The sequence below is a fragment of the Fundulus heteroclitus genome, chromosome 10 (assembly GCF_011125445.2).
Source record: "Fundulus heteroclitus isolate FHET01 chromosome 10, MU-UCD_Fhet_4.1, whole genome shotgun sequence".
NCBI classification, from domain to species: Eukaryota; Metazoa; Chordata; class Actinopteri; order Cyprinodontiformes; family Fundulidae; genus Fundulus; species Fundulus heteroclitus.
In genome coordinates this window covers 10,518,183-10,542,803 of record NC_046370.1, presented here as the reverse complement: position 1 = coordinate 10,542,803, position 24,621 = coordinate 10,518,183, and the positions used below count along the sequence as shown (strand labels likewise).

The following is a 24,621-nucleotide window of genomic DNA, read 5'->3' as shown; positions in this document are numbered from 1 at the left end:
CCGCAGTCTGGAAAAATCTGGAGAAGAATGGAAGAGTAGTAGTAATTCCACACTTGATTCCTTTTTCTGTTGCCTAAATGTTGTCCCTCCATCCATCCATTGATTCATCCATCCATCCATTCATTGATCCATCCATCCATCCATCCATTGATTCATCCGTCCGGTCATCCATCCATCCATCCATCCATCCATCCATCCATCCATCCATCCATCCATCCATCCATCCATCCATCCATCTGTTTATCCATCATTCATCCATCTGTTTATCCATCATTCATCCATCTGTTTATCCATCATTCATCCATCTGTTTATCCATCATTCATCCATTTGTTCATCCATCCATCCATCCATCCATCCATCATCCATCCATCTGTTTATCCATCCATCCATCCATCCATCCATCTGTTTATCCATCCATCCATCCATCCATCCATCCATCCATCCATCCATCTGTTTAATTATCATTCATCCATCTGTTCAGTTCATCCATCCATCCATCTGTTTATCTATCATCCATCCATTTGTCCATCCATCCATCCGTCCATTGATCAATCGATTGATCAATCGATCCATCCATCTGTTTATCCATCCATCCATCCATCCATCCATCCATCCATCCATCCATCCATCCATCCATCCATCCATCTGTTTATCCATCCATCCATCCATCTGTTCATCCATCCATCCGTCCATTGATCAATCGATTAATCGTTCCATCCATCCATCCATCCATCCATCCATCCATCTGTTCATCCATCTATCCGTCCATTGATCAATCGATTAATCGTTCCATCCATCCATCCATCCATCTGTTCATCCATCCATCCATCTGTTTATCTATCATCCATCCATCCATTGATCAATCGATCAATCGATCAATTGATCCATCTGTTTATCCATCATTCATCCATCTGTTCATCCATCCATCCATCCATCCATCCATCCATCTGTTTATCCATCCATCCGTCCATCCATCCGTCCATCCATCCATCCATCCATCCATCATTCATCCATCTGTTTATCCATTATTCATCCATCTGTTCATCCATCCATCCATCCATCCATCTGTTTATCCATCCATCCATCCATCCATCTGTTTATCCATCATTCATCCATCTGTTCATCCATCCATCCATCCATCCATCCATCCATCCATCCATCCATCCATCTGTTTATCCATCCATCCGTCCATCCATCCGTCCATCCATCCATCCATCCATCCATCCATCCATCATTCATCCATCTGTTTATCCATTATTCATCCATCTGTTCATCCATCCATCCATCCATCCATCTGTTTATCCATCCATCCATCCATCCATCTGTTTATCTATCCATCCATCCATCCATCCATAGTCTGTGGATTTTTCTTTGCGGATTCTGTTCCCTCCAGAATGTCTCCCATAAGGGGCGTTACATTGTAAATTTCAACCTATTTTGACCAATCTGTCTGTATGATTTGATTGAATTTCACTTTGTAAAGTGCCTTGAGATGAAATGTGTTGTGAATTGCCGCTACATAAATAAAACTGAATTGAATTGAACCTTCTTAGATGGAGCCGTGGTTCATTGATTTTGCCTTTAGGACACCAAGGAAAAGGACTTGGGTGTGCCATTAAGAGGCACCGTTTCTTTTTCACCTAAAGGTGTTCATAGAAACCGATAAGAAAAAAACAAATAAATAGAAGTGTGTATCCAATATAGGTTTTGCTGGACCATTTGAATTCAAGTACAGCACAGGACGAGGTTTACACTGGACAAGTACAGTAATTATCAAAACGTTTGTATTACTACTAAAATATAAAAGGACTAACAACTCTTGATTCTGAAGAAGTATTGGGTTCTGACATGTTAAATGTTTAAGGAACCATTGGACGTTAAAAAGACACACACATACAGTATCCTTCCCTCGGAGTGTGTTTGAGAGTTTGTGAAGTCTCCCTGCTCCTATCAGTGTCCTAATTGGTCTAACAAGATTAATGAGGCGAACTAGATTCTTCTGCTCTCCCTCCTCCCATCTTTTTGTTGTCAGGGCGGGGAACCCCGGTGCATCAGTGCGCGTGTACTCAAACAGCCGAGTAAATCTAAGTCACGCTAAAATCCATTTAACGGGGCGGTGAGGTGGATGCCATGTTCCACCATGGGGCCTGAAATTTTATTGGTGCTAAAACGGTTAATCAGTTACAGAAAATTAATGAATAACTCATGTTTTCTTCAGCTTTTTTCTTCAGTTTGGCCCAAACTCAGGAAAACAACAAAAGATTCCCTTTTATAGGGTTTCACCAAACACTAGTTCTTTCTCAAATTCAGACATAAATATATTCTGAATGTTTTTAAACTTTCAAAGTTATTTAAGAATCTGGAATATTACATTTCTACATTTTAGAAATTACATTTCTACACCAGGCATGGACTGGTATGAGATTCTGATGATACATTTTTTTGTAGGGAATTGACATACGGTTCAAATCAGAAATGCACAGCATTATTTGATTACTTTTATTTCTAAATGAAAAATGTTTATTAATAAATATAAAATAAAATTATATTATTGCTGCACCAACATTAGCCACAGTACATACAAGTGATGTTATATTTGGACTAATATACTGGTGCACTGAAGTGGCCTCCTTGATTAAGGGTACATTTTCTCTCTCTCTCTCTCTCTCTCTCTCTCTCTCTCTAATATATATATATATATATATATATATATATATATATATATATATATATATATATATATATATATATATATATATATATATATATATAAACCCAAAAAAGACTGCACTGACAATTGAAATGCTTTCTATCTTCACATTTATCGGGGCTGAACAGTGTCCACATAAATACCATAGAATATTCTGCTAACATTTTAAGTCCTGAATTTCAATTTTGGATTTCCATGAGCAAAAGAATCAAAAGTAAGTGAAAAATGTACTGGAGCATGTTACTCTGTGTGTAATGAATCAAAGTAATTTTAATTTTTAAACTGAGAAACTGAAATAATTTTGTTTTTATTTATAGAATCTAAGTCCTTAACTTTAAATTAGCTCGTTATTCATTATACTAATCTAGTGTGTAACTCTCTTCGTGGTTTTGCCACTGTGGAACAATAAAGGTATTTCTATTCTGTTCTATTCAGGAATTGCGCCCATAAATTCAAGTACCCCCTAAAAGTTGTCCTAGCTTTCACTTGATTATTTGACAGAGTACTATAGTTTTTATCGTTTTGCTTTTCTAGGACAGCATAAGTCTAACAGGATAACATCTGGTTAATTAGTCTAGGTTTTTGCTCAGGTTGCCCGCCTGCAGTCGGCTTCTTCTTCAGTCTCAGAGCTTCCCAACAGCTGTTATAAAATAGCGCTAACTTAATAAAAGCGATGTGTAGGTTTTGTTTAGTTTACACACCATGGAGGGTGCAGCTTTGCATTTATTTGCTCCCTATACACATAGCAAACTCTTTTTACTTACTTTTTACTTTACATTACGTTACTTTTTCTTTCTTCCTGAAACCATACGTATTTATTACTCAGTTTTTCTTTGTTTGTGTGAAGAAAAAGAACCTCCTTATACCAGATGTTTAAAGTTTCTAATCTAGACTTTGGTAGAAAAGGGAAGAAAATGGAAATCACTCTCACATTTTTTCCTAATGCAGTGATATTTTGAAAGACATTGCTACAAAAGAGCAATTTATCCCACCATCAAATATATTTAAATGAATTCCAACACTTAAAGTACAAAAGTAGTTTTGTATGCTGCAATAATTGACTTGAAGATGATGCAGTGACACTTTGGCTATGACTTTTTCTTGAAGGTGTATAATTTGTGCCAACCTCACTTAATATTAATCATATAGGCTATATTTATATTTTAAGTTGAAATAAAGGTAGCATGATTTAAGTGAAGAAATGTGCTGTAGCCCTAACGGTGTTGGGGAAAATAATATATGCATGGAAACTGAAATATATGAATGGAAAATTAGAGCTGGAAGTCTCAAGGTTTGATAGAGAATACATTATTGCTTTCATTTTGTGTGGTTCTATTATTAATAATGTAGGTCCCTGACTGTGGAACACCTTTAAACTCTACTATAACTGAGTGCAACAGTAACATTAATGACAGGGTGACATGCAGTCGCCTCTGAAATATTTTCTGCGTCAACTACGTTATTAAAAAGCTCCCGTTGGCATAAAAACAAAGTGTAGCACAAAGAAATCGTTCAAAACTGAGAGCGTCCTCTCGGAGCGATGTGCAGGCTGAGAATATTAAGATAAATTATTGACAACAGAGAAAAACGGTAACGCTTGAAAATATATTAATCCAAAAACGAAAAGATATTTAATCGTGGTGTGATCAGCCTAGAGTATTTGTACCGTAGCATGCAGACTCCTCCAGAAAAAGGACACGCCTTTTCCGACACTTCCTTGCGCAGATCTCAGCTAAAAAGGAGGAAAAACTCAAACCTTGCCACCGAGCAAGTTTGTTTCACGGAGTAATTTGTTGTCATAATTTGACTCAGAGTAATGGCTTCCGAGCTTTCTGAAACGCTAAAGCCAGGGTATGCAGGGATTTACCCCAGAAATTACTCTGGATATCCACAAACCCAGCTTTGTGAAATGGGGCCCTGGTGTCAGCCAGAAGCAGCTTAAAAAACCCAAAACAAAACGTGTTGTTGAGATGAAATAATGTTTTTTTTCTTCTCAGTGTTTAAATAAACTACTCTTTATCGAGGCTCTGCATTTTATATAAACTCTAAGCAGAAAAATATTAGCAATTCATTTGTTTGTTTATTGCAAGACATACTGTTGTTGCAACTTAAGCCAAACTTATCGCAAATTGCATGTTCATCTTCACATGGTGCTGGCCAACTCTGCTCACGCTGTATAAACTGTAGCGACTACTAGGGATTACGTATTGCAGATTACTAACTAATGTACAAACCAAAATTGTTTTGGTTTGTTAATGTACAATGACTGTTCTCTCGCGCACAGTGTGACGTCACCCTAACTCATTGCATAAATCATGGGTGCCCAAAACAGCAAAGCTAAAAACAATCTTTTTTGAATGCTGTTATAGTTTAAATTGGAGTTAGCTGGCGATACAATCGATTTTATGATTGTCGATTAATGGTTTATTAGATTAAAGTTCATTCTACTGATAGCGTCCGCTTAGAGTGACCATCTCTCAGTGGTGTAGAGTGACTGCCAACCAGAAGAGGGCGCTGCTGCTCATCCTTAAGTAAGCCAGACCACAGTAGTTTTACGAGAGATAATCATGGCGAAGTCCCGTGTGTCATTATTTCACACTTTTAAATGACGACAGGGATGCAAAATGTACTTTATGCGGTTCTGTTTTTAAATATAAACACCAAACAAGCCCCTAAAGGTATCACCTAAATGGCGCCTTTTAGCCGTGCTGTATGGCGGAGCAGCATCTACTTGAAAACCAAAAAATTAACAATGTGCTCGGAAGGCAAGAATATAATGACAGAAAGCGAAAAGGCATTACACAAAAAAAAAAAACTGTAACATGATAGAAAAAGACATGATGCCAAAAGCACGGTTGATGGTGAGGGCTTTATGAGGTTTATACACAAGTGTTTCACAAATTTAATTATATTCATCTAAATTTGTTTCTTTTCAGTAACCTAATAGGTTCCTGTTTTGTTATATTTTATAATTATGTCTGATTTTAATGATGTGTGAGAAAACCACCCTTTTTTTTGTTTATCCTTTCAGTATTTAATACAAGTGGTTAAATATATTGTTCAAATATAATTATGTGCCTCTTTTTAAATTCAGCATATTGTAAAAAAGATAGCCCTTCATGTTATGGAAAGACCCTCTTGATACAAGATAAAACTCAGGTTTTTAAGAAAATGGCCGCTTATCAATTGTAAGTCGATCGATAAGATCAGTCAACTTTAGATTAACTCATTTGTTGATAACCTGCATCCTTTAAATAACTAAAACTGGGAGTTTAAAGCTTTACAAAAATATGGGTTGTAAATCAGTCAAATGACTGTTCTGGGGATCTTTAGTCTTGGAAACTGTCCTAGTGACAGTGAGCAGAAGTATTTGCTTTTTGATTTTTTACAATCTTTTTTTATATCTTAATTGCTGCATGCTGTGGTAAATCCTCTGGATAAATCACTCATCACAGGCGTTATATGGTTGGTGTTTTGCTTCCAACTTCTTCTTGTTCCTGTGTAACTAAGGCTCAGGTGTCCTAGTTACTGTTACCTGCTTAAGGAATGAGTGAGAACACGACACATGCTTTATGTTTGCTTTATCCTGAGTAAACTGAATTCAGCATGACTTGGTTTATTACTTCTCAAACTGAAACAGGTGACCTGAAAAATCCCAGAAGTAAAGAAATAGAAAGATGAGTTGTGTATGCAATACTTCTACGGAAGGCTTCATCCCGTTCATAAAGCTAGTTTGCACAACAGTAAAATCCTGATTTTGTTATCTGTTTGGTACATAAAAAAAAAAAAAAAAACATTGGTGGCAACGTCTGCTTTATAACAAAACTTTTTTTAGCTGAACATTTATGGAGAAATATCCCTGTAAACATTACCGTATAGTTTAACAGAGTTTGTGTTAAACCCGTATCCTGAAAAAAACTTCTCAGCTTACTTCGCTGTCTTAATAAGCTTGGGGCGCAATTTGGGTGTGTGCGCACTTCTCCACAGCTAGGAGCCCCGTTTTTGTTGGAAGTCCAATGTATACTGATTTCTGTATCCAAGGAGCCCGAGTGATGTCCAGGATTTGTTTTCATTGAAGGGGAAGAGATAAGATCATTTGCTTCTAGCTAGAGTTGTAGCAGCCAAATAGCGCTAGGAGTATAGTAAATTAACACATTTACCCATGTTTAAATATGTTCTGAAACATCAGCGAGCAAAAAAAGAAAAAAGAAATTGCAGCGCTACATTTATAAATGCGGGCAGGCAGGCAGTCACATATGTAAAGAGATGGAAAGACAGACAGGCAGACTCTGAGACTTTTCCAGACCACATTGGTAATTTTTTTTTAGTGATTCTCAGTTTTATTAGAACTTACTGAACACTATGCATTTTACTAGGTTTTCTATTTTTAACCTTCCATTCCAGCTACAGCATTTCAGCCTTTTGGTGTTCCCAGTAATTTAATCCCTGATTTAAGCTGTTCTTGGGATGGGTCCTGGTTCTTTGGCAGTCCTAACTCTTAAAGAGCTGCTCGACGTTTAGGCATTAACTTACATCCTGTTCACAAACTTTATAGGATGAGGCGTGTGATGGGAGGCCTGACTGGATACAGATTCAGAACAACTGCTGCCATTTTTCGAAATAACGAGCAATATTAAAGCTTTCATTCTTCCAAATAGGGAAGTAAAACATCATATTAAACCTCCAACTATGGAAGAAAACACTCTTCAAGGGGACCACATGACTCAAGAGGCCCTCCTCGTCACTGATGATGTGCAGTTTTTGGCTGGCGTGCCACCTCGGGAGCCGAGCACTAAATCAATAATGGTGCTGTCCATTTGCAGCACTCTGTTCCAAATCAGTCCGAGTCCATCTTTCGGCTGAAATCCCCGCTGAGATGCGCTGTTATGCAAGGGGTTACATTTGGGGATTAGCACATCATATTCAAGGGTAGACATCAAGAATCCAGAGGCATTTATAGGTCACAAATCCCATGATGTCATGTGTTATACTTTCAACAAAAGGATTTTTGAATGCTTGTTCTTACATCATTTGTATCGTTCGGCATGTTTGGTTTGAGACTCGTTCCTTTATATCAACACGCAGTTTGCAAAGACATTTCACAGAAAAGCACATCACGTCACATCATAATTATTTATTCTGTTTTGTAGATTTGGATTTGACGGTGTATGTTTTCTGTGTAGGTTGCAGCCACTCTCCCCATATTAAGAAAGGCGGGTATAAAAGTTCATGTAGCGTTTGTTTCTCATGTTCAGCACTGCCTGATGGAAGTGAATGGGTGTTGCTGCTGCTCCTGTGTGTGTCAGTCTGAATGTTGCATAAGAGGATCTGCTGCTGTCCCGGAGCTTAACGAAGGATTTAAGCCTCTCTTTCTCACTCTCTCCTGCGCTCTCCTCTTCCTGAGTCGTCTGCCCCTTTAGCACTCTGTTACACTTGCTAATCTCTGTAATTGCATGTACAATGTATGTGGATTGTGTAATTGTGCTGTATGTTCCATGTGTGTAATGAGATTGTCTGTTAACGTTTTAATATTTTTGATTTCTTTAGTCACGTGTATATACCACCAGAGATTATGGCACATTTGCCTTTTCATGTTTTTACATATCGTTTTGAATTTCTCCAATGTGAGATCAATAAAGCCTATCTTATCTTATCTTGCCGTTGTTAAAATGTAACAAAAAGGAGCTGTTGATTAATAACTCATTAGATGTTACTTTTCATTATTCACACAAGTTCAAAAACAAGTTAGGGTTAGAAAATGAAAGCTTCAATGTTGCTAGTTATTTCGAAAATGGCAGCAGTTGTTCTGAATAACCTTAGGGTTAGGGTGCATATCTATCTATCTATCTATCTATCTATCTATCTATCTATCTATCTATCTATCTATCTATCTATCTATCTATCTATCTATCTATCTATCTATCTATCTATCTATCTATCTATCTATCTATCTATCTATCTATCTATCTAAAAATAAATATATATCAAAAATTATATTGAGATTTTTCATAGTAAAATACTAAATTTTATATTATATTACATTTATATGGTGGAATAAAGGGTCGTTCTTTATCTAAAAATAGGCATAAAATGACCAGGGCTGCACTTAAAATATGTGTTTAGAATTTTTTTTGATAATTATCGATCAATACGATTCCTATTTTATTGATGTGTTTCTTTCTATATCGTCCAGCCCTAATTTAATTATTTAATTTTATTAAACTGCTTCTCTTTAGTGTGCAACTGTGTTCTTCCACTTGCCTGTCATATTGATGTTGATATGAGTACATTTTACTAGTGAGGGACAAATAAAGAATAATTTCACACTAAAAAAGCGATTCAAAACAAACATGGATCTGGCACATACAAAACATTTTTTTTTACAGTGTAAAAAAGGTCCATGCAAAAATATTCAGCAGCTGTCCTCTAAAATGTCAGTCTTTCTAGTAATTTGGCATAATTTTCTTTAGTTATGAATTTCTACTTTTTTCTGCTTTCAGCTTTAGTCTGGCTCCACCATAATTATTATGGGTCACATTTAGATCCAATACCTTTAAATCTAAATGGAGTAATGTAATGGAAGAGGGGGCACTGGTTTGTTTTGCTTCAATATATAATAGATTATAATTTTCTTGCGTTGATTCGTACCGCAGCAGAATGGAGTGCTTCGTGGTTCTGAACTGCACACCTGGGAAGCGAATCTTGACAGAGTAGCTCAGATCGAACTACGTCATTAAGATTCCCGTCTCTGTGAAGCTAATATTTAAACAGATAGCGTTAGCTAATGTCATCTGGGAGGTTTACTCCACTTTATTCACTGTTCCTAAAACTCACACCGGTACGAAGTCTGTCTATGACGATTGGTAATTGATTGGAAATTGATAGAACATAGAACTTCAAAAAAATCCAAACTACCACTTTACCTTTAACTTTAACTCTGATGTTTCTGAAAGCTTGTCATCGGTTCCAGATCCAGCATGTTTAATAGTGGACAGAAATTGCAAGACAAAAGTGCAAAGCAGATTAACTTTGATGTACTCCGTTACGCCTTCCTTTTGTCTGCTCAAGTCTCGCTCTCTCTCTCTAAATAAGAGCCTGGGTTAACCACGGATATGTCTTTGTGGGCTAACTTTGAGTCTTCCTTTCTTAGTAACAACTTCCACTCCAAAGAGAGTTATTCAACCAACTCTATAGCTGTGAAGTATGGTGTGTTTACTAGTAGAAGAGAGATTAGATTTCTTTAAGTGTCCGACCAACCAAATGGCAGCCAAATGTCTACCTGTTCTTGAATAACTCATTTTGAAGTTTGCTTGATGTCTTCACGTTGGAAGACTGTGAAAGCTCTTCATAAAGCGCTTTTGAGTCTGGGATTAGACACCTTCTGCCTTCCTTAGCATAATTTGTACAACGACAGAGGCATCATGGGAGTGAAGCTAATTAACTGCTGTTATGCCTCCACTAAGGGAGATGCACAGAGATGTGGAAACAACACAAGATCGTGCGTTGTTACAGGGAATTAGCCAAGTAGACGTTTTATGCAGTTCAATGTATATTTGGACGCTAAACCCGCTTTTTATCTGGCTCACTCATGAGTCACATGGGAGGGAGTGGCTCGATTTAATCAACTGTATCAGTTCTAGTTTGAAACCTGACAGCTCTTTTTTTAACAAAGAGCAGAGTCGAGATAATTGGAGAGCTTTTAAAACACTGGGTGTGAAAGAAAAGTTCATAACATCCAGTTAGCATATCACATCCAGATCTGCATTCAATAGCAGCAGTAAATGAGGTCCATAATGATGCTGGAATAACAGTTATAAAGACAATGGTGCTAATGGTGATAATGATACGAGTGCTGGTGAGAAGTGTAATTCTAGTGAAGATAATGACCTCTTATGTGTGGGTTGGTGTGTTTGTTTGTGCTGGAGGACAGCCCCACTCTGCTGCGTTCGCTGTTCGGCTGTGTTTTTCTCCCTCTGATTTACTTTTGTTTTCTCCCCGTCTTTATTTTTGCGCAGATCGACTTGGAGCCGGAGGGGAAGGTCTACGTGGTCATTGATCTGTCTGGATCCACCACGGAGGGTAAGATCACGGCAATGCGACATTTTACTGGTGCAACAAAGAAATAGAGCCCACACAACATGTATTGCCAGAAAAGTTTGCATTCTCCAAACTGTGTACCAAGCTGGTAGCAACAAACCTGAAATGGTGGGGTCAATTAGATATAATAGGCTGAATGTATTCTACCACTCTTGCCATTTTGTGGGCCTTATGGGATGTTATTACGAGTATTTAGTCTTAACAAGAACCATTTTAAATCAGAGTAAAATCGATGCACTTATCCATAAAATGTCAATGGCAGCCTGAAAAGCTTCCTTTGGTCTCCCAGCAAGCCGCAAAGCATCTTTGCAATTTGATATGTGTGCGCTAATTACCCCGGCTGGAAGCCTTTATTCTACTGCCTTATTTTTCCCTAAGCAGAGTAAACACAATTTACACATATATAAAATATCTGCACCATGAAAAAAATAAACTTCCTTCAATCTCCCAACAAGCCGCAAAGCAAAGCCTCTGCGCAATTTGGACATGTGTGCGCTAAGAAACCCCAACTAGAAGCCCCGTTCTATTGCCTTATATTTCCTTTAGTGGAATAAACAGAATATACACATACTATATATAAAATAACTGCTGCCTAAAAAGCAAACAAAAAAATGTCCCTCAGTTTTCCAGGAGGTTGAGAAATCAAGCCCATGTGCGATTAGGAGTTATGCACCTTCCTCTTTACCTGGTAGCCCAATTCCATTAACATTTTCCCCCTCAAGCTTCCCAGGCAACCGTTCTCTTGGCAACATACGAAACTACGACTTCATAAAGATTAGATGGAGGTTGATCATTTCATGTTTTAAGATTTAGTTTTAAATTCTATTCTTTAATCAGGCTTTTTACTGTCGTATTGCATATTGTAACAGTTTAGCCACCAAGCAAGAAATGCATGGACCAGTTTTTCAATATTGCTGAGGTAAGACAACTTTACCGCAGCAGAATAAGAAAGTCCTAGAAATCTTTTTTTAACATGGGAAACGCCTCTACGAGTGATAACACCAAGTGTCTTTTTTATACCTAGAGACAAAGTTACCTTTATCGAGTGACGAGCCAAGCAGTTTGCTTCTACATCATTCCGATTCAAAGTCATCAGTCTCTGTTTTGATTCATTTTACAAAAAACTAATTATTAATCAAGACTTTATGTGGTCTAGTCTGACTAATTGATTTGAATTTTCAGATCATATGGATAGATATGGTCTATTATCATGAATCATTTACATTGTCAGATTTACCCACCCTTTAGCTACTCTGAGTGTTGCTTGTACAATCATAAATCAGCTGCTGTATTTCCTCTGTTTAACTCAAATATTTAACTTTTTGTCTGAATATGCTGTATTATCAATAATTGTGCAATACTTACTCTGTTTTTATTTTATTATATATTGTTTTTATTTCTGCCTGATATGTTCATTCTCTGATCTTTTCGAACCTAACTTTAGATTAGCTTCTTTTTTCATTACCAATTTAGTATGTTTTTGCCACTGTCACGCCTGAATTTCCCTTGGGGGACAATACAGGTATTTCTTATCTTATTATTATTATTACCAATGGTCTCTTGTGATAAGGTATTTTTATTTACATCTTATTTCATTATATTTAATTTATGTAAGGACGAGTGACATCTGGTCTAAATGTACATTTTATTAGTATGGCCGTGCTATAAAATTAGACAAGCACATGTGTCCGTGCTGAAATTTGTCCTTATGCGGTAACTCATCCACTCTATGGATAATAAAGCTGTCAGGCAGTCCTGAATCATAAATTGTTAATTATTAATTTCAAATAAGATATTTTAGTTACATTACCAGCTTGTAGTTTAACCAGACAACCGTTTTTGTCTGATCATCGTATGTTTATTGGTACACCTGGGGAAGATGAGTTTTTCACTTTACAGTGGCATAATCTCAGAAAAAATACAGCTTTTATTTTACACAGTGTATAAAAAGTCTTAGAAGAATGATGAAAACAGTCACCAGTGCCACACCTATTGGCACTTGTAACTGCAATTACCATGTTTCACATTCTCCTCTGGTCACCTGATCATTTTATGCAGGATTTTGATCTGTGGACTGAGATGGCCATGGAAGAAGGTTGTTTTTTTGTTTGTCTGATGAACCATCTCTGTAGGAACATAATGCTAATGTAAAACCCAGTGACATTGCATTATCAGTATTCCACAAATTAAACCTGCAGTGACATATTAGAAACTTTACAAGTTTGTTTATAGGACAGAAGAGTTTTTTTCCCCATGCCCCTTAAACAATAAATTCCCATATAAATAGAGTGTAATGGTTGTCTTGGACCCGCGGTGATCTAAAAATGCCACTTGGGCTTTTTAAGGGAGCTTTACACCATCCTCCCAGGTAAAACGTCCTCCTCCAGCCTTGTTTGTCACATTTCCAGTAGTTTTAAACCTGTGTATTGCTGATCTGACAAGTAAATGTCTGTTTACTATTTTCTAACTTAAGAAAATTGGCCTCGTTTGAATGCCGTGTTCTCTTGTCTTTCCCATGTTTAGGAGTGGCAGACAGAAACTCAGTCTAAACTGCTGTTGTTCTTTAACACTGGGTCAAGTTCCCGCCAGAAAATGTGTCAGAAGGCGCTGTTGCGTTTGTGCCCATGGCTTGTTTTTGCTGCCCCCAAGTGGTTGGATAATACATGTTTAGCAAACACCCTCAATGTGGACACTTCTCAGCTTGAGTGCCTTAAAAGTCGATGTTACCGGGTAGGATTTGAAAAAGGCCTGAGCTCCTGAAAAGCTACTACATTCCTAGATGCATCCTTATTGATCTTAATTTCCCTGACTCTTATGTTTGCATTAAATAAACAGGTAAGCATCCAGAATGGCCCTCTCCGTCCGTCCAAATTCCCGCGGTCACATGCCACCCGATAGGAGCGGTTTTCGCCCGCACATGTGCATCCTTGCACCTGGTTATAAATAGAAGTGGTTCTCTGCCTTGCACTCAGCGTCTGTGTGTTTTTGTTGTTGTTGTGATGGTGCTTGGATAAAACCTGAGCAGAGGAGAGCGCAGCAGACAGGCCCGGCAGCTTGCTGCAGAGGATATCACTCTGTTTTAAAAGCGGACAAAGAGAGGAGACGGGGAAAGTGAGCAGATTCTTTAAATAGTAGGTGATATTGACCCAGGAATTACCACACATGCACACACACACAGGACGGGAGCAGCAGCAGCAGCAGCAGCAGACTCAGGCGTCCATGTCTTGCCCTCCTCATGGATGATTGGCCACTCTGGGGTGACCTCACTACCCACTCTCCGCCCACTCCTGAACTTTCTCTCTTCAGTTCAGCTGGCTCAGGAGCTTGTCATGTTAATGCATGCTAATAAAAACAAATGGTGTGAGTGTTTTTTGTGTGTGTGTGTGTGTGTGTGTGTGTGTGTGTGTGTGTGTGTGTGCTGGTGGAAAGGATGGAAAGGAGTAATGGTTGCAGGGATGGAGGGTGAGAAGTAGAGGAAGAGGTGGTATTTTTAGCAGATTTATTTTTTTTCTTCCCCTGGTGCAATCTGTTCTCTGCAGCTTTAGAAACTGGAAAGACATGTTTCTCTACTTCTTTCTTCATTTTTTCCCCCCCTCCCTTCTTTTCTCCATCCTGCTACATCCGATGTTCCCATGATGCAAACACCTATAAAATCACTTAAATTGAGGCGAGGCAAGTTTATATATGTAGCACATTTCAACAAGTTCTGAGTGAAATGATGAGAACATAAAAAAGAAAAAAACATTAAAGAAAAGTACACGGCAGTGGAAGACTTAAGAAAAGTAACAAAAGGTGGGACTACAGAAAATTAAAGATATTTGAGTTTATAGTCTAAGGCACCCTTAAACAAATGGGTTTTAATCTTGATTTAAAAGAATTCAGGGTTTCAGTTCTTATTTTTCTCAAATTTCTAGGAGTTTGTCCTTGATTAGTGGAGCATTAAATGAAATAGTGCTTCTCCATGTCTGGGTCTGATTCTGGAGATGTGGTGCAGACTTGAACCAGAAGACCCGATTGGCCTAGAACGGTTGACACAACAACAACACATCTTTAATAACTCTTGATTGCTCCTCCTTTGGTCCAAAAATAAAAATTCCTCCCCTTTCTGTTTTTATTCAGCTGAAGAAAATTACAGCACAGCTACACACTGATTTGTTTTGTACTTCTACTAAAGGCTTGAGTTGGTTCATAGTCACCTGGTGACATTGTAATACAGACCTGTGTGTCGTCTGCATAGTTAAAATTGATAATTTTCAGAGATCAGTTCTGCAAATATAACATTTCATTATTTTAATTTCATAGGAAAAACCTAATTGTTTGGGACAATTATTTTATTTTCATAGAAACCTGCATGCTGCCTAAATTTGTGAGATACATTTTACTAAAATTAAAAAGAGAATATGCCGTTTAATGTTAGCAGTAAAACGATTGTAGAAATGTAGAAAACACACCTCTCTGATACTTTTTTTTGGGTAGCGTACTAATTACCAAGGTGATAGTTCTATTTATAAAACTACAGAAAGCTTCTTTTGTTTAATCAGACTCGTGTGTAATTTTGGCAGCTATCTGTTTTGCCTCTAAATAGAAAAAGGCATTCTCTTAAAAGCTCTGAGTTAATTAGATTTTCAATCTCACAGCTGCATTTTACCATATTATATGGCACTTTTATTGCATTGAATGCCTTTGCTTGGTTACTTATATAGCAGCGCGGTGACCATAAAATACTCAATACTGGATGATGAGGACATGGCAAGATTTTGGTAAAATTAAGAAACCCTGTGTTTTTTTTTTTTTTTTTTTTTTTTTTTTTTTTTTACATAGACATAATACAGGTTTCATGAATCTTAAACCATGTTTGATATAATCTATAACCAGTGCAAAAAACATGTGTGTCTGGCAATGTCTTAGCTGGTCATAATGCCAAAAAATTTTTTATTTTAAATGTTTTCTTTTGTGTTTGTACAAATACAGTACAAGTTTCATTCATGTTAAATTGATTTTAAGGGGTCTCTGGTTACTGTAGATTTATCAGGTCAGATTTGATCAGTCTAAATAATCTAATCTGCAAAGCAGCTACAATCTGAGGCTGCAAACAGTTACAGACTCTTGGTATTTTCAGAAAAATATGCTTATGTAACCATATTTTGTCAAGTATTATATTTAGTTTCATTGTTTCATTTCGACATTCTTATCATGTTTCGTAGAGTTATCATGTCTAACTCTACGCATTTTATGTCATCGGTTCCATGCTTATTCTTCTTTAACTCTTCATTTGTTTTTTTTTTTTGTTTTTTCATTGCCTCTTGTCTCCATAAAGCACTTTGTGTTCGCCGATTACGAAAAGTTCCCTATCAATAAAGAATGATGTGGCTGCAGTTTGTAAGCAGACAGTCAATATGACATAATAAAGGCATAAATGCCCACCTTCTTGCTTTAACTATAATAACCAGGTTTCAAGACTGAAAAAAAAAAAACACGTACCTTTATATCTGCGGCCCCTAAAAACAGTTTAGGCTTATTCCAAAAAAAGTCACATCCTTTGAGTAGAAATGTTTTTGTGTGTTGTTATTGTGAGATCTTGCGGCAGAGTTTCTTTTCATACAATAAGGTTTCTGTGGTGCTTAGGGAACACAGATAATATCTGACAGCCACATCACAAGCTCTTCTGTAAATTCATTGTCCTTTTTGAAAATCCATTTTGTTTCTGTCAAGCCGCTGCTTTTATTTTTGCCGTCGGCTGGTTGCGTGTTTTTGTCGTATTTGAGCGTGCGTGCGTCTGTTTATTTGGTGGCCATCTCCCAGATGGTTGTTCTTCTTCGGGTCCAGAGTACGCCCGTCTCCAAGACAATAACCGCTGACGGTCGTTAGGCCTTTTCTCCCGAACTACCCAGTGTGTGGGGATGCGCGCGAGACAGATGGATGATGTATTATGTAAAGCAAAAAATGATTTCCGTAATGGTCTATTTAGCTGCTGCTCCCCTCCAACCAACATGCATCAAACGCAGATACATGAAATACATATTTCAACACACATATCTGCATACACAAGGTCCCTAGGCGTCCTATCTGTAATCTTAACTCTGAAGAGGCTCAGCAGTAACCACATCTACAGCGCACCCTGGAGAGAGACGCTGGGGGAGTGAAAGAAAGGCTAACTAGGACAGGAGCGCCGAGGGAAAGGAGTGTGTGTGGGAGTTAGAGTGGAGGTGGTTCTCTTGTCTTAAGGTTACTCTTGGAAAGCATTTATCTTTCGGGAGGATGCAGAGAGGAAGTAAAAAGGACTGGTTGGATGGTGTTCATCGAGGAGGAGTATTTTAATATGCTGTCCTTCGTTTTTGTGCCCACTCACGGCAGTATAAATAGCCTTGCAAACGTATGTATGCATAGGCCTCCGGTAGGTGTTGGGTGTTTTTTTTTTTTTTGATAGAAGGAGGAAGGGTTGAGGAGGATGAGAAGCTGTTTAATGATTAAACATACTGAGCAACATGATGCAAAATCTCCGATTTGTATAAACTGTTGTGCTAAGAATAAAAGCTGTGGATGGAAGATGGTTTCTGGCTGACTCAGAGAAAGGAACTTGAGTCTGAGAGCTTTAATTGCACTTGTAAAAAAAAAAAAAGACTTCAAACTTGATTTAGACATAAGAAATTTGTAAGTTGCAAATACAAAGAATGAAGACTTCATTTAGCAACTTAGGTCATACCTAAGACTCAAGACTCGACTTGGATTCTCAGTCTAAATACTTAAAACTTGTAGTCAAGACACAAAGAGTCTTGCTTATGTTACAAAAACAAAGATTTAAGTCATGACTGAGATTTCAGTCGTGCTTAAGTAAAATAATAAAAAATAAAGACTTGTAGTTTGGAGTTTGATTTGTCATCTAATGTAATTAAGTCTGAAGTTAAGCCAGTATGTAAGCCACAGACTGCAGCACTGGCAGCGATGCTCAAATTCTCCTGTGAAAGGGTGCGTTTGATTTATTTGCCAGGAAGTTCACTTCAAGTTGGGCTATCAATGTCTTAGAACAATCTGTTCTTGTGAGCTGTAGCTTAATAATTATCACATGCATGTTCCTCAAAGAGAAGCCTTTAATAAGTAATTTAGGATCATTTTAGAACAAAAATAACCTTTCTCCAACATCTTGTTCTCTCATATTTACAAACAAAAAAGTTTCCATCTTTTCAAAATGAATATACTTCCTGGTATACGTTCAGAAATTTGTCTCTCATTTATTCATTACATTGTTCCTTACTTTTTTATTTTGTACTTTATTATCTGTCTTTGAACATTACTGTTTGGACTTGATGACAAAGGTTTAGAACACACTTTAGTCTTGACTTGACCTTGCTCCTCATATAGTAGAGGGAAACTTTTGACTTATGCTGGGAGCAAAAGACTTGAGACTGGACTTGGGACTAAGAGCTAGAGCGTTGTCAAGTCTTTGAGCAAAAGACTTGAGTCTGCCCCTTAAAGTACTGAGACGTGGCTTAGACTTAGAATAAAAGACTTGACACTTGATTTGAACCTAGGGTTAAAAGCTTAAGACTTTATTCTGGTCAAAAGACTTAAGACATGACTCAGATCCACCCATCAAAGACTTGACACTTGAATGTGACTAGAAGCAAAAAACTTGAGACATAGACTTAGACTTAGACAACTTTATTTGTCATTTTGTATGCACAGAGTGCGTACAGAACAAAATTTTGTTGCATACAGCTTGTAAATTGCAGTAAAATTAAATTACAGTATAGGGTGCAGCGGTGATTTAAAAGTGAAAAATTGAAATCTAGACAATGCAGGAGAAGTCACAGTGTACAGGTGAGTATTTTTTAAAACCATTTGACACATGACTTAGATCCACCCATTAAAGACTTGACACTTGAATTTGAGACTTGGGTCAAATGGCTAGTCTCTTGACTTGGACATGCCAATCAAATACCAGAATCTTTACCTTTATTTGTAGCTAAAGATTCAATACATGACTTGGGCCAAAATGCCTGAAACGTGTCTTGGATTTGCCTAAACAAAAAAAGTAAATAAAATACAGCCTGTGAACATATCTGGTCTGCATTCACCGTCACAACAAAAAATGTCATTGGTTATGTGTTTGATCTACAGCCTCGGGGACTAACGAGAATGAGGAGCGGGTGTTCCGCGAGAGGATCGGTCCTCGCCGGCGGCAAGGAGCCGTGCGGAGACGCGTCCACCAAGTCAACGGACACAAGTTCATGGCCACCTACCTGAGACAGCCGACCTACTGCTCACATTGCAGAGATTTTATCTGGTAGGCGACACATAGGCTGTTCCTGTTCCAGCTCATTTAAGTCAGAAGTTGAGTTTCATTGAACCAGCATGGGTGATAATGCCAACTTCTCTTGTGTGTGTGTGATCTGATAGGGGTGTGCTGGGGAAGCAGGGATACCAGTGTCAGGGTAAGTACTTTTCGCTGGCCCTGTCCAAACTTCTCATGTGGCATTGCAACTTCATTTATTATTGAAGTAGGAGAACATGAGAGAGGATTACATGTTGCTGAGTGACGGATGTGATTTTTTTTTTCTGAAGTCAGCATGCTGAGCCATTCATTATCAGAATTACACCCTCATTCAGGACAATGCTTAATACGTTAAAAAAATGCAGAGGAGGACTATTCTGCAAAACATCATGCACTTTTTATAATGTATGTTTTCAGTGCACGTGAGGAAGGTTGAACACCTGGTGTACTCCCTGAAAATTGAAGTTTGTTTGTGGAAATTCATACCAGTGAAGAGTTGAACCTGACACACCAGAGTCATCAAATCCCCCAAGAATTATGTGGGAATTAGAAACCGCAGCAAGGAAGTAATTGCGGTTTAAATTCCCTCATCAGTAATTCAATCCGGGCTTCTTGGATTGCACATCTACTCACTAAAACAGCGTACTATGTTTTACCTAAAGTACTTTTTATAAATTTAACAAATAATGTCTGGTTTAAGTATCTGAACAGACTATAGAAATCTGGATTATTTTAACAACCCTGCACCCTTTAGCTCTATGTCCACTGGTTTGGTTTGCCACTGACTGCATGGAAGGTCAGAGTTCAGAACTGCTCCCAATTAACTAACTATTTGAGAGAAATGCTCCAAAAATAAAATATTTATCTTGTTTTTTTCATTCATTAAATTTTTTTAAACTGCATAAAGTGGGTAAATTTAAATTCATAGTGATGAGAAACATATATGGTGTTGGCAGACAATTAGAAAGCCTGTTGGTATATGTTAAACTTTGTTTTCAGATGCTTATTATCAATAATAACAATAATACAATTATGTAATTATAATACATGAACAGTGTTGGTGGACAAAATAATCATAATGGTATAAATGCATTACTACTACTACTACTACTACTTTGTTGTCCAGAGATCAGAAGCTCAGGAGATATCAGACTAGGGAAGTCCAAGGAACAGAAACAAGGCCGTAAATGTGAAGATGAAGCATGGAAAACCGATGAACATCTACTAGCAAGAGCTTTCAATAATCTGGCAATCAACCAGCGGCTGTGGCGTTCTCCAGTAATGCAGGAAGCAGGTGCAAGGCATGATGCTGATTGCAACAGAGCAGGTGGGCATGGTGGAAAGCAGAGGGCAGACAGGCACAAATGACAACATGCCACTTGGAGCTCGCCACATATAGTTTTAAATGAAACATTACCTTAGTAAGTATGTTGGGTGGCGCATCTTTAGTTTTAACACACATAAATCCCAGGTATTTACTGGGACCACATTCCCGGATCAAACAAGGATTAGTGCCTTTTGCACATGCAGATTAGTTCCAGTAAATGGTCAGCTCTTTTCACACTTAACCTGGCAAGAATAAATATCATCTGCAGGTGGCAGTAATGCAAGTGAAACAGCTAACCTCTAAAGAAGTTTAGCCTGTCAAATAGCTGATTAGCCACAACAAACAATGGCTTCAGGACCGCTGGTTCTTACAGTGGTTAATAGCTTTATGAAAACTACAGAAGAAAAACAAGTTCAGTACATTTCTCTGTCAGAGAAGCGACTTGCAGACATCAAGGGAAGAGCTGAACGAAGACGACGAGTCTTGCGTAATCACGCAAATGCCGGGCTTAGCCAGGAATGTAACAGCTTTATTCACACTAGAGCGGTCCCAGGAAATTGATACCAAGTCTTGACCCGGCAAATTGCCGGCTCGGTTTTACCTTGTAGATCAGTTCTGGCTTTATTCACACATAACCATGAATTCACTGGTAATTTAATGGGTAAGGTTGTAAGCGGGAAAGGGGCTTAACTGTCCATGTTTTCAGAAACTGGAAGTATTTCTAATCTCCCAAATTGAATTTAGCCAAATGACCGGCCATGGGACATTTTTTGTTAGAATATGCCCTCATTGGACGTTTTTATTATAATTGTTATTGTTTTCAAAATGGCTCTAAACACCCTAAGGTATTTAATTGTACATTAAATATGGTCAGGACTATTGTGCTCCAAAATAAGGATTCTAATAATCAGGGTAGAAAATCCAACAGAATGGTGTCCTCCTCTTCACTCGGTTCCTTCTTCAGTCAAACTTTTGCTTTCAGGTTCACAGCATTAACCATGAATAATAACAATATGCATTCATTAAGCTCATTTCCATTTTCTAATGAAGCAGTAGCTGCCAAACTTGAATTATAACAGCACAGGTGTGATTGTGATGCACTGGTGCTTTCAGTGTGTACCTGTGTCGTCCACAAGCGCTGCCATGAGCTCATCATCACTAAGTGTGCTGGGATGAAGAAGCAGGACGACACACCTGAGGAGGTAATTACACACACACACACACACACACACACACACACTCTCTCACACATATCTATCCTGCAAAGAGAGATATAAAAAGAACAGCAAAACCACCCAATAGGGTATTACAGGTACAGACAACCAACGCCTTGATGCCATCACTAAAGAATATACAGTATTATTTAATACAAAATGTATGAACTGACAGATAAAGATAATAATAGGGGTTTTCTGAATAGAAGTTAATCTGTGAGCACCTGAATCCAAGCACCTGTAGGTGTTTGTGAGAGTGCGCTTGTGCATGTAGGGTTTCCCAAATAGTTTAGACATAATGGTCTAATTGCGTGTAAATTCTGAATTTTAAGAGAGTATTATTCTAGCATTTAGAAAACAGAAATTATTTTTGTGACTCTAACAAGAAATGTTTAGCCTGATTTAATTCCAGACAGGTAGAACGATCAGTTATGTCCTAAACAACTGAAGAAAACATGCATCCGAGTTTGTTGGATAAAAACACAAACATGTTCAGTCTTCCTCTGTATAATTCCCTGTGTGGTGTGTTTGTGTGGCCGGGTTTCCCTCCCCAGGTGGGCTCGCAGCGGTTCAGTGTTAACATGCCCCACAAGTTCAGCATCCACAACTACAAGGTGCCAACCTTCTGTGACCACTGTGGCTCTCTGCTGTGGGGCCTCATGAGGCAGGGCCTCCAATGTAAAGGTGAGTTTCTGTTCTGGGGGGAATTTATAATCTGAGAAGACAACACCTTTTGATTAAAGCCTAAAATGTTTTAGAACAAAAACAAAGCTCTGGGCTGCATTTTTACTGTAGATTTTTCCAATTTTCCATCCAAAAAACATGTCTGCCACCTTCAAATACAGCTACTTCTACTAAAACTAGAAACGTTGAGCATCTTGTAAAGTTATACTTTGGTATCCGTTTCACTAGTAAGAAAATCTTTTTAGCGCATCAGCATCAACTTTTTATTAGTATCAGGAAACAACCGTGTAACTTTGTTCTCGTAATATTTTGACCTTGTTGTCATAATAATATGACTTTAGTGTCGTCTTTTTTACTTTTTTTGCTGCATTTTTACTGTAGATTTTTCCAATTTTCCATCCAAAAAACATGTCTGCCATCTTCAAAAACAGCTACTTTCAGTCTTTAATTTCTCAAATAAAAGAATAAATCATAGAGATAGTTTGTGTTTTGTATGAGATGAGTAATTTTGTTTTAAAACACAATAGCTCTGATTGACCAGATATATGTTTGGCAGAAAACGAGTGTTGCTTAATTAGTTTTTTGCTAATTTTAGAAAGCATTATTTTGCATGTGTGCATAGGACAGGCTCAAAACCCACGTCTAGTCCCAGATCTTAAGTCAGTGCGGACTTGGTGCACAGCAGATAAATTAAAGTAGTTTGGAAGAACTGTTAGTCCACACTAGTAATAAATTATGTTTAGTGGCTCAGGATTTCAGATGATAGGTTTATTGTGGATTATATTTAATTAATGACTTTGAAGATTAGAGAAGATGATTGCAGAAATGTCCCATATTTTATGTAAATTTGTGATGTTGCATTACCCTAAATATCAATGGAGGCTTAGGGAAAAAACAATTTAAGTTTGTAGATTTTGCGTTCTTCTTGGACAAGATGGCGGTCCGGATACTACAAAAAAAAAAACAAAAAAAAAAACGTTGATTTTCTGGAATGAGAAAAAGTTTGAGAAACGATTTATCAAGTTCTGGATTTCTTTAGTGCGTGACTGTTTACTTCAGGGGTTCCAAAACTTTTCAGCCTGCAACCCCCAAAATGCGAGAGCCAAAGACTGGTGACCCCTTTAAGCAAGGTGATGGGGGCTTTATTTATTTATTATATTACAAGAATACAGTAGTAATTTCATGATAACTCTTACAAAACAATGCTGTCTGCCTCCTGTTTTAAAACTAGAAACGTTGAGCATCTTGTAAAGTTATACTTTGGTATCTGTTTCACTAGTAAGAAAATCTTTTTAGCGCATCAGCATCAACTTTTTATTAGTATCAGGAGTTTGAATCGAGCAAACAACTGTGTTACTTTGTTCTCGTAATATTTTGACCCTGTTGTCATAATAATATGACTTTAGTGTCATAATTTCTACAAAAAACATTTATTATGGCCATTGGAGATTAAAGAAAATACACTGTTGGCCCTTGAGGAGTACATTTCCACTTATATAAACATATTTGGATGCTTTCTAATTCAGAAATTCCCAAAAAAAAGTCCACTCTTAAAGGCTTAATGACTATATTAAAATAGCATATCTCTGACGTTGTGAAGTAAGAAATTTTGATCATCATTTGGATCATCTCATGAACCCCCGACCCCCACTTTGGCAACCCCTAGTTTACTTTATGATTCTGGACTGATTGATTTCTGACCATTAAAAAAACACAAGATCACAACCAGCATGTGAGGAGATTTTAGTTTGTTGCTGCTGCTTTTCCAATGAGTGTAACTGTGCATTGAAGTTGAGAATTTTCTGGATCAAACAGCTTTTGTTAATAGATTAAGCTGTCGTTGTGTAGGAGGCTTTTTGTTGTGTTGTGACTTTCGTATTTAATTGAGCCGGAAAGGAGGAATTGTGGCTCTTCAAAGGAATAACGCAACAAGTGCTCTCAACATTGGGGTTCATGCACACCGGTAACTTTTAAAGGGAATTTAGGGAACTGTGCATTCGATGCACTACTTTAGTGCCACAGAGAGAGGGAGATGGATGGGATTTGGATCAGCTGGAGGAACTCTTTTTGTGGCCATCGGAGAAAGTGTGATGTTATGTTAGCGGGTTTAGTTCTGCGCAATACTGTGCCGGACAGATGGGTTCAGTTAATTGTTCTGTTGTGTGATGAACGGAGACAGAACCTCATCTAGCGCTTTGAAAATGTGACAGGTAAATATTTGTTTTGGGCAAAAGCATGCTATTACAACAAGATTATACAACGTTTCCCAAGAGTTTAATAGTCTGAAAAACTGCATTTCAGGGTTCCTTTGTGGAG

At 37.7% G+C, this 24,621-nt stretch overlaps 1 protein-coding gene across 4 annotated transcripts in view; it reads left to right on the top strand.

Moving 5' to 3' along the window:
• prkcea (protein kinase C, epsilon a) overlaps positions 1–24,621 on the top strand; it is a 62,515-nt gene that overhangs the window by 21,497 nt on the left and 16,397 nt on the right. For all 4 annotated transcript variants that reach the window (XM_036141991.1, XM_036141990.1, XM_036141989.1 and 1 more), the window contains exons 2-6: positions 10,727–10,790; positions 18,927–19,092; positions 19,206–19,240; positions 21,521–21,609; positions 22,176–22,305. In XM_036141991.1, coding sequence (XP_035997884.1) covers positions 10,727–10,790; positions 18,927–19,092; positions 19,206–19,240; positions 21,521–21,609; positions 22,176–22,305 — 484 coding nt within the window. The remainder of the gene's footprint in view (positions 1–10,726; positions 10,791–18,926; positions 19,093–19,205; positions 19,241–21,520; positions 21,610–22,175; positions 22,306–24,621) is intronic.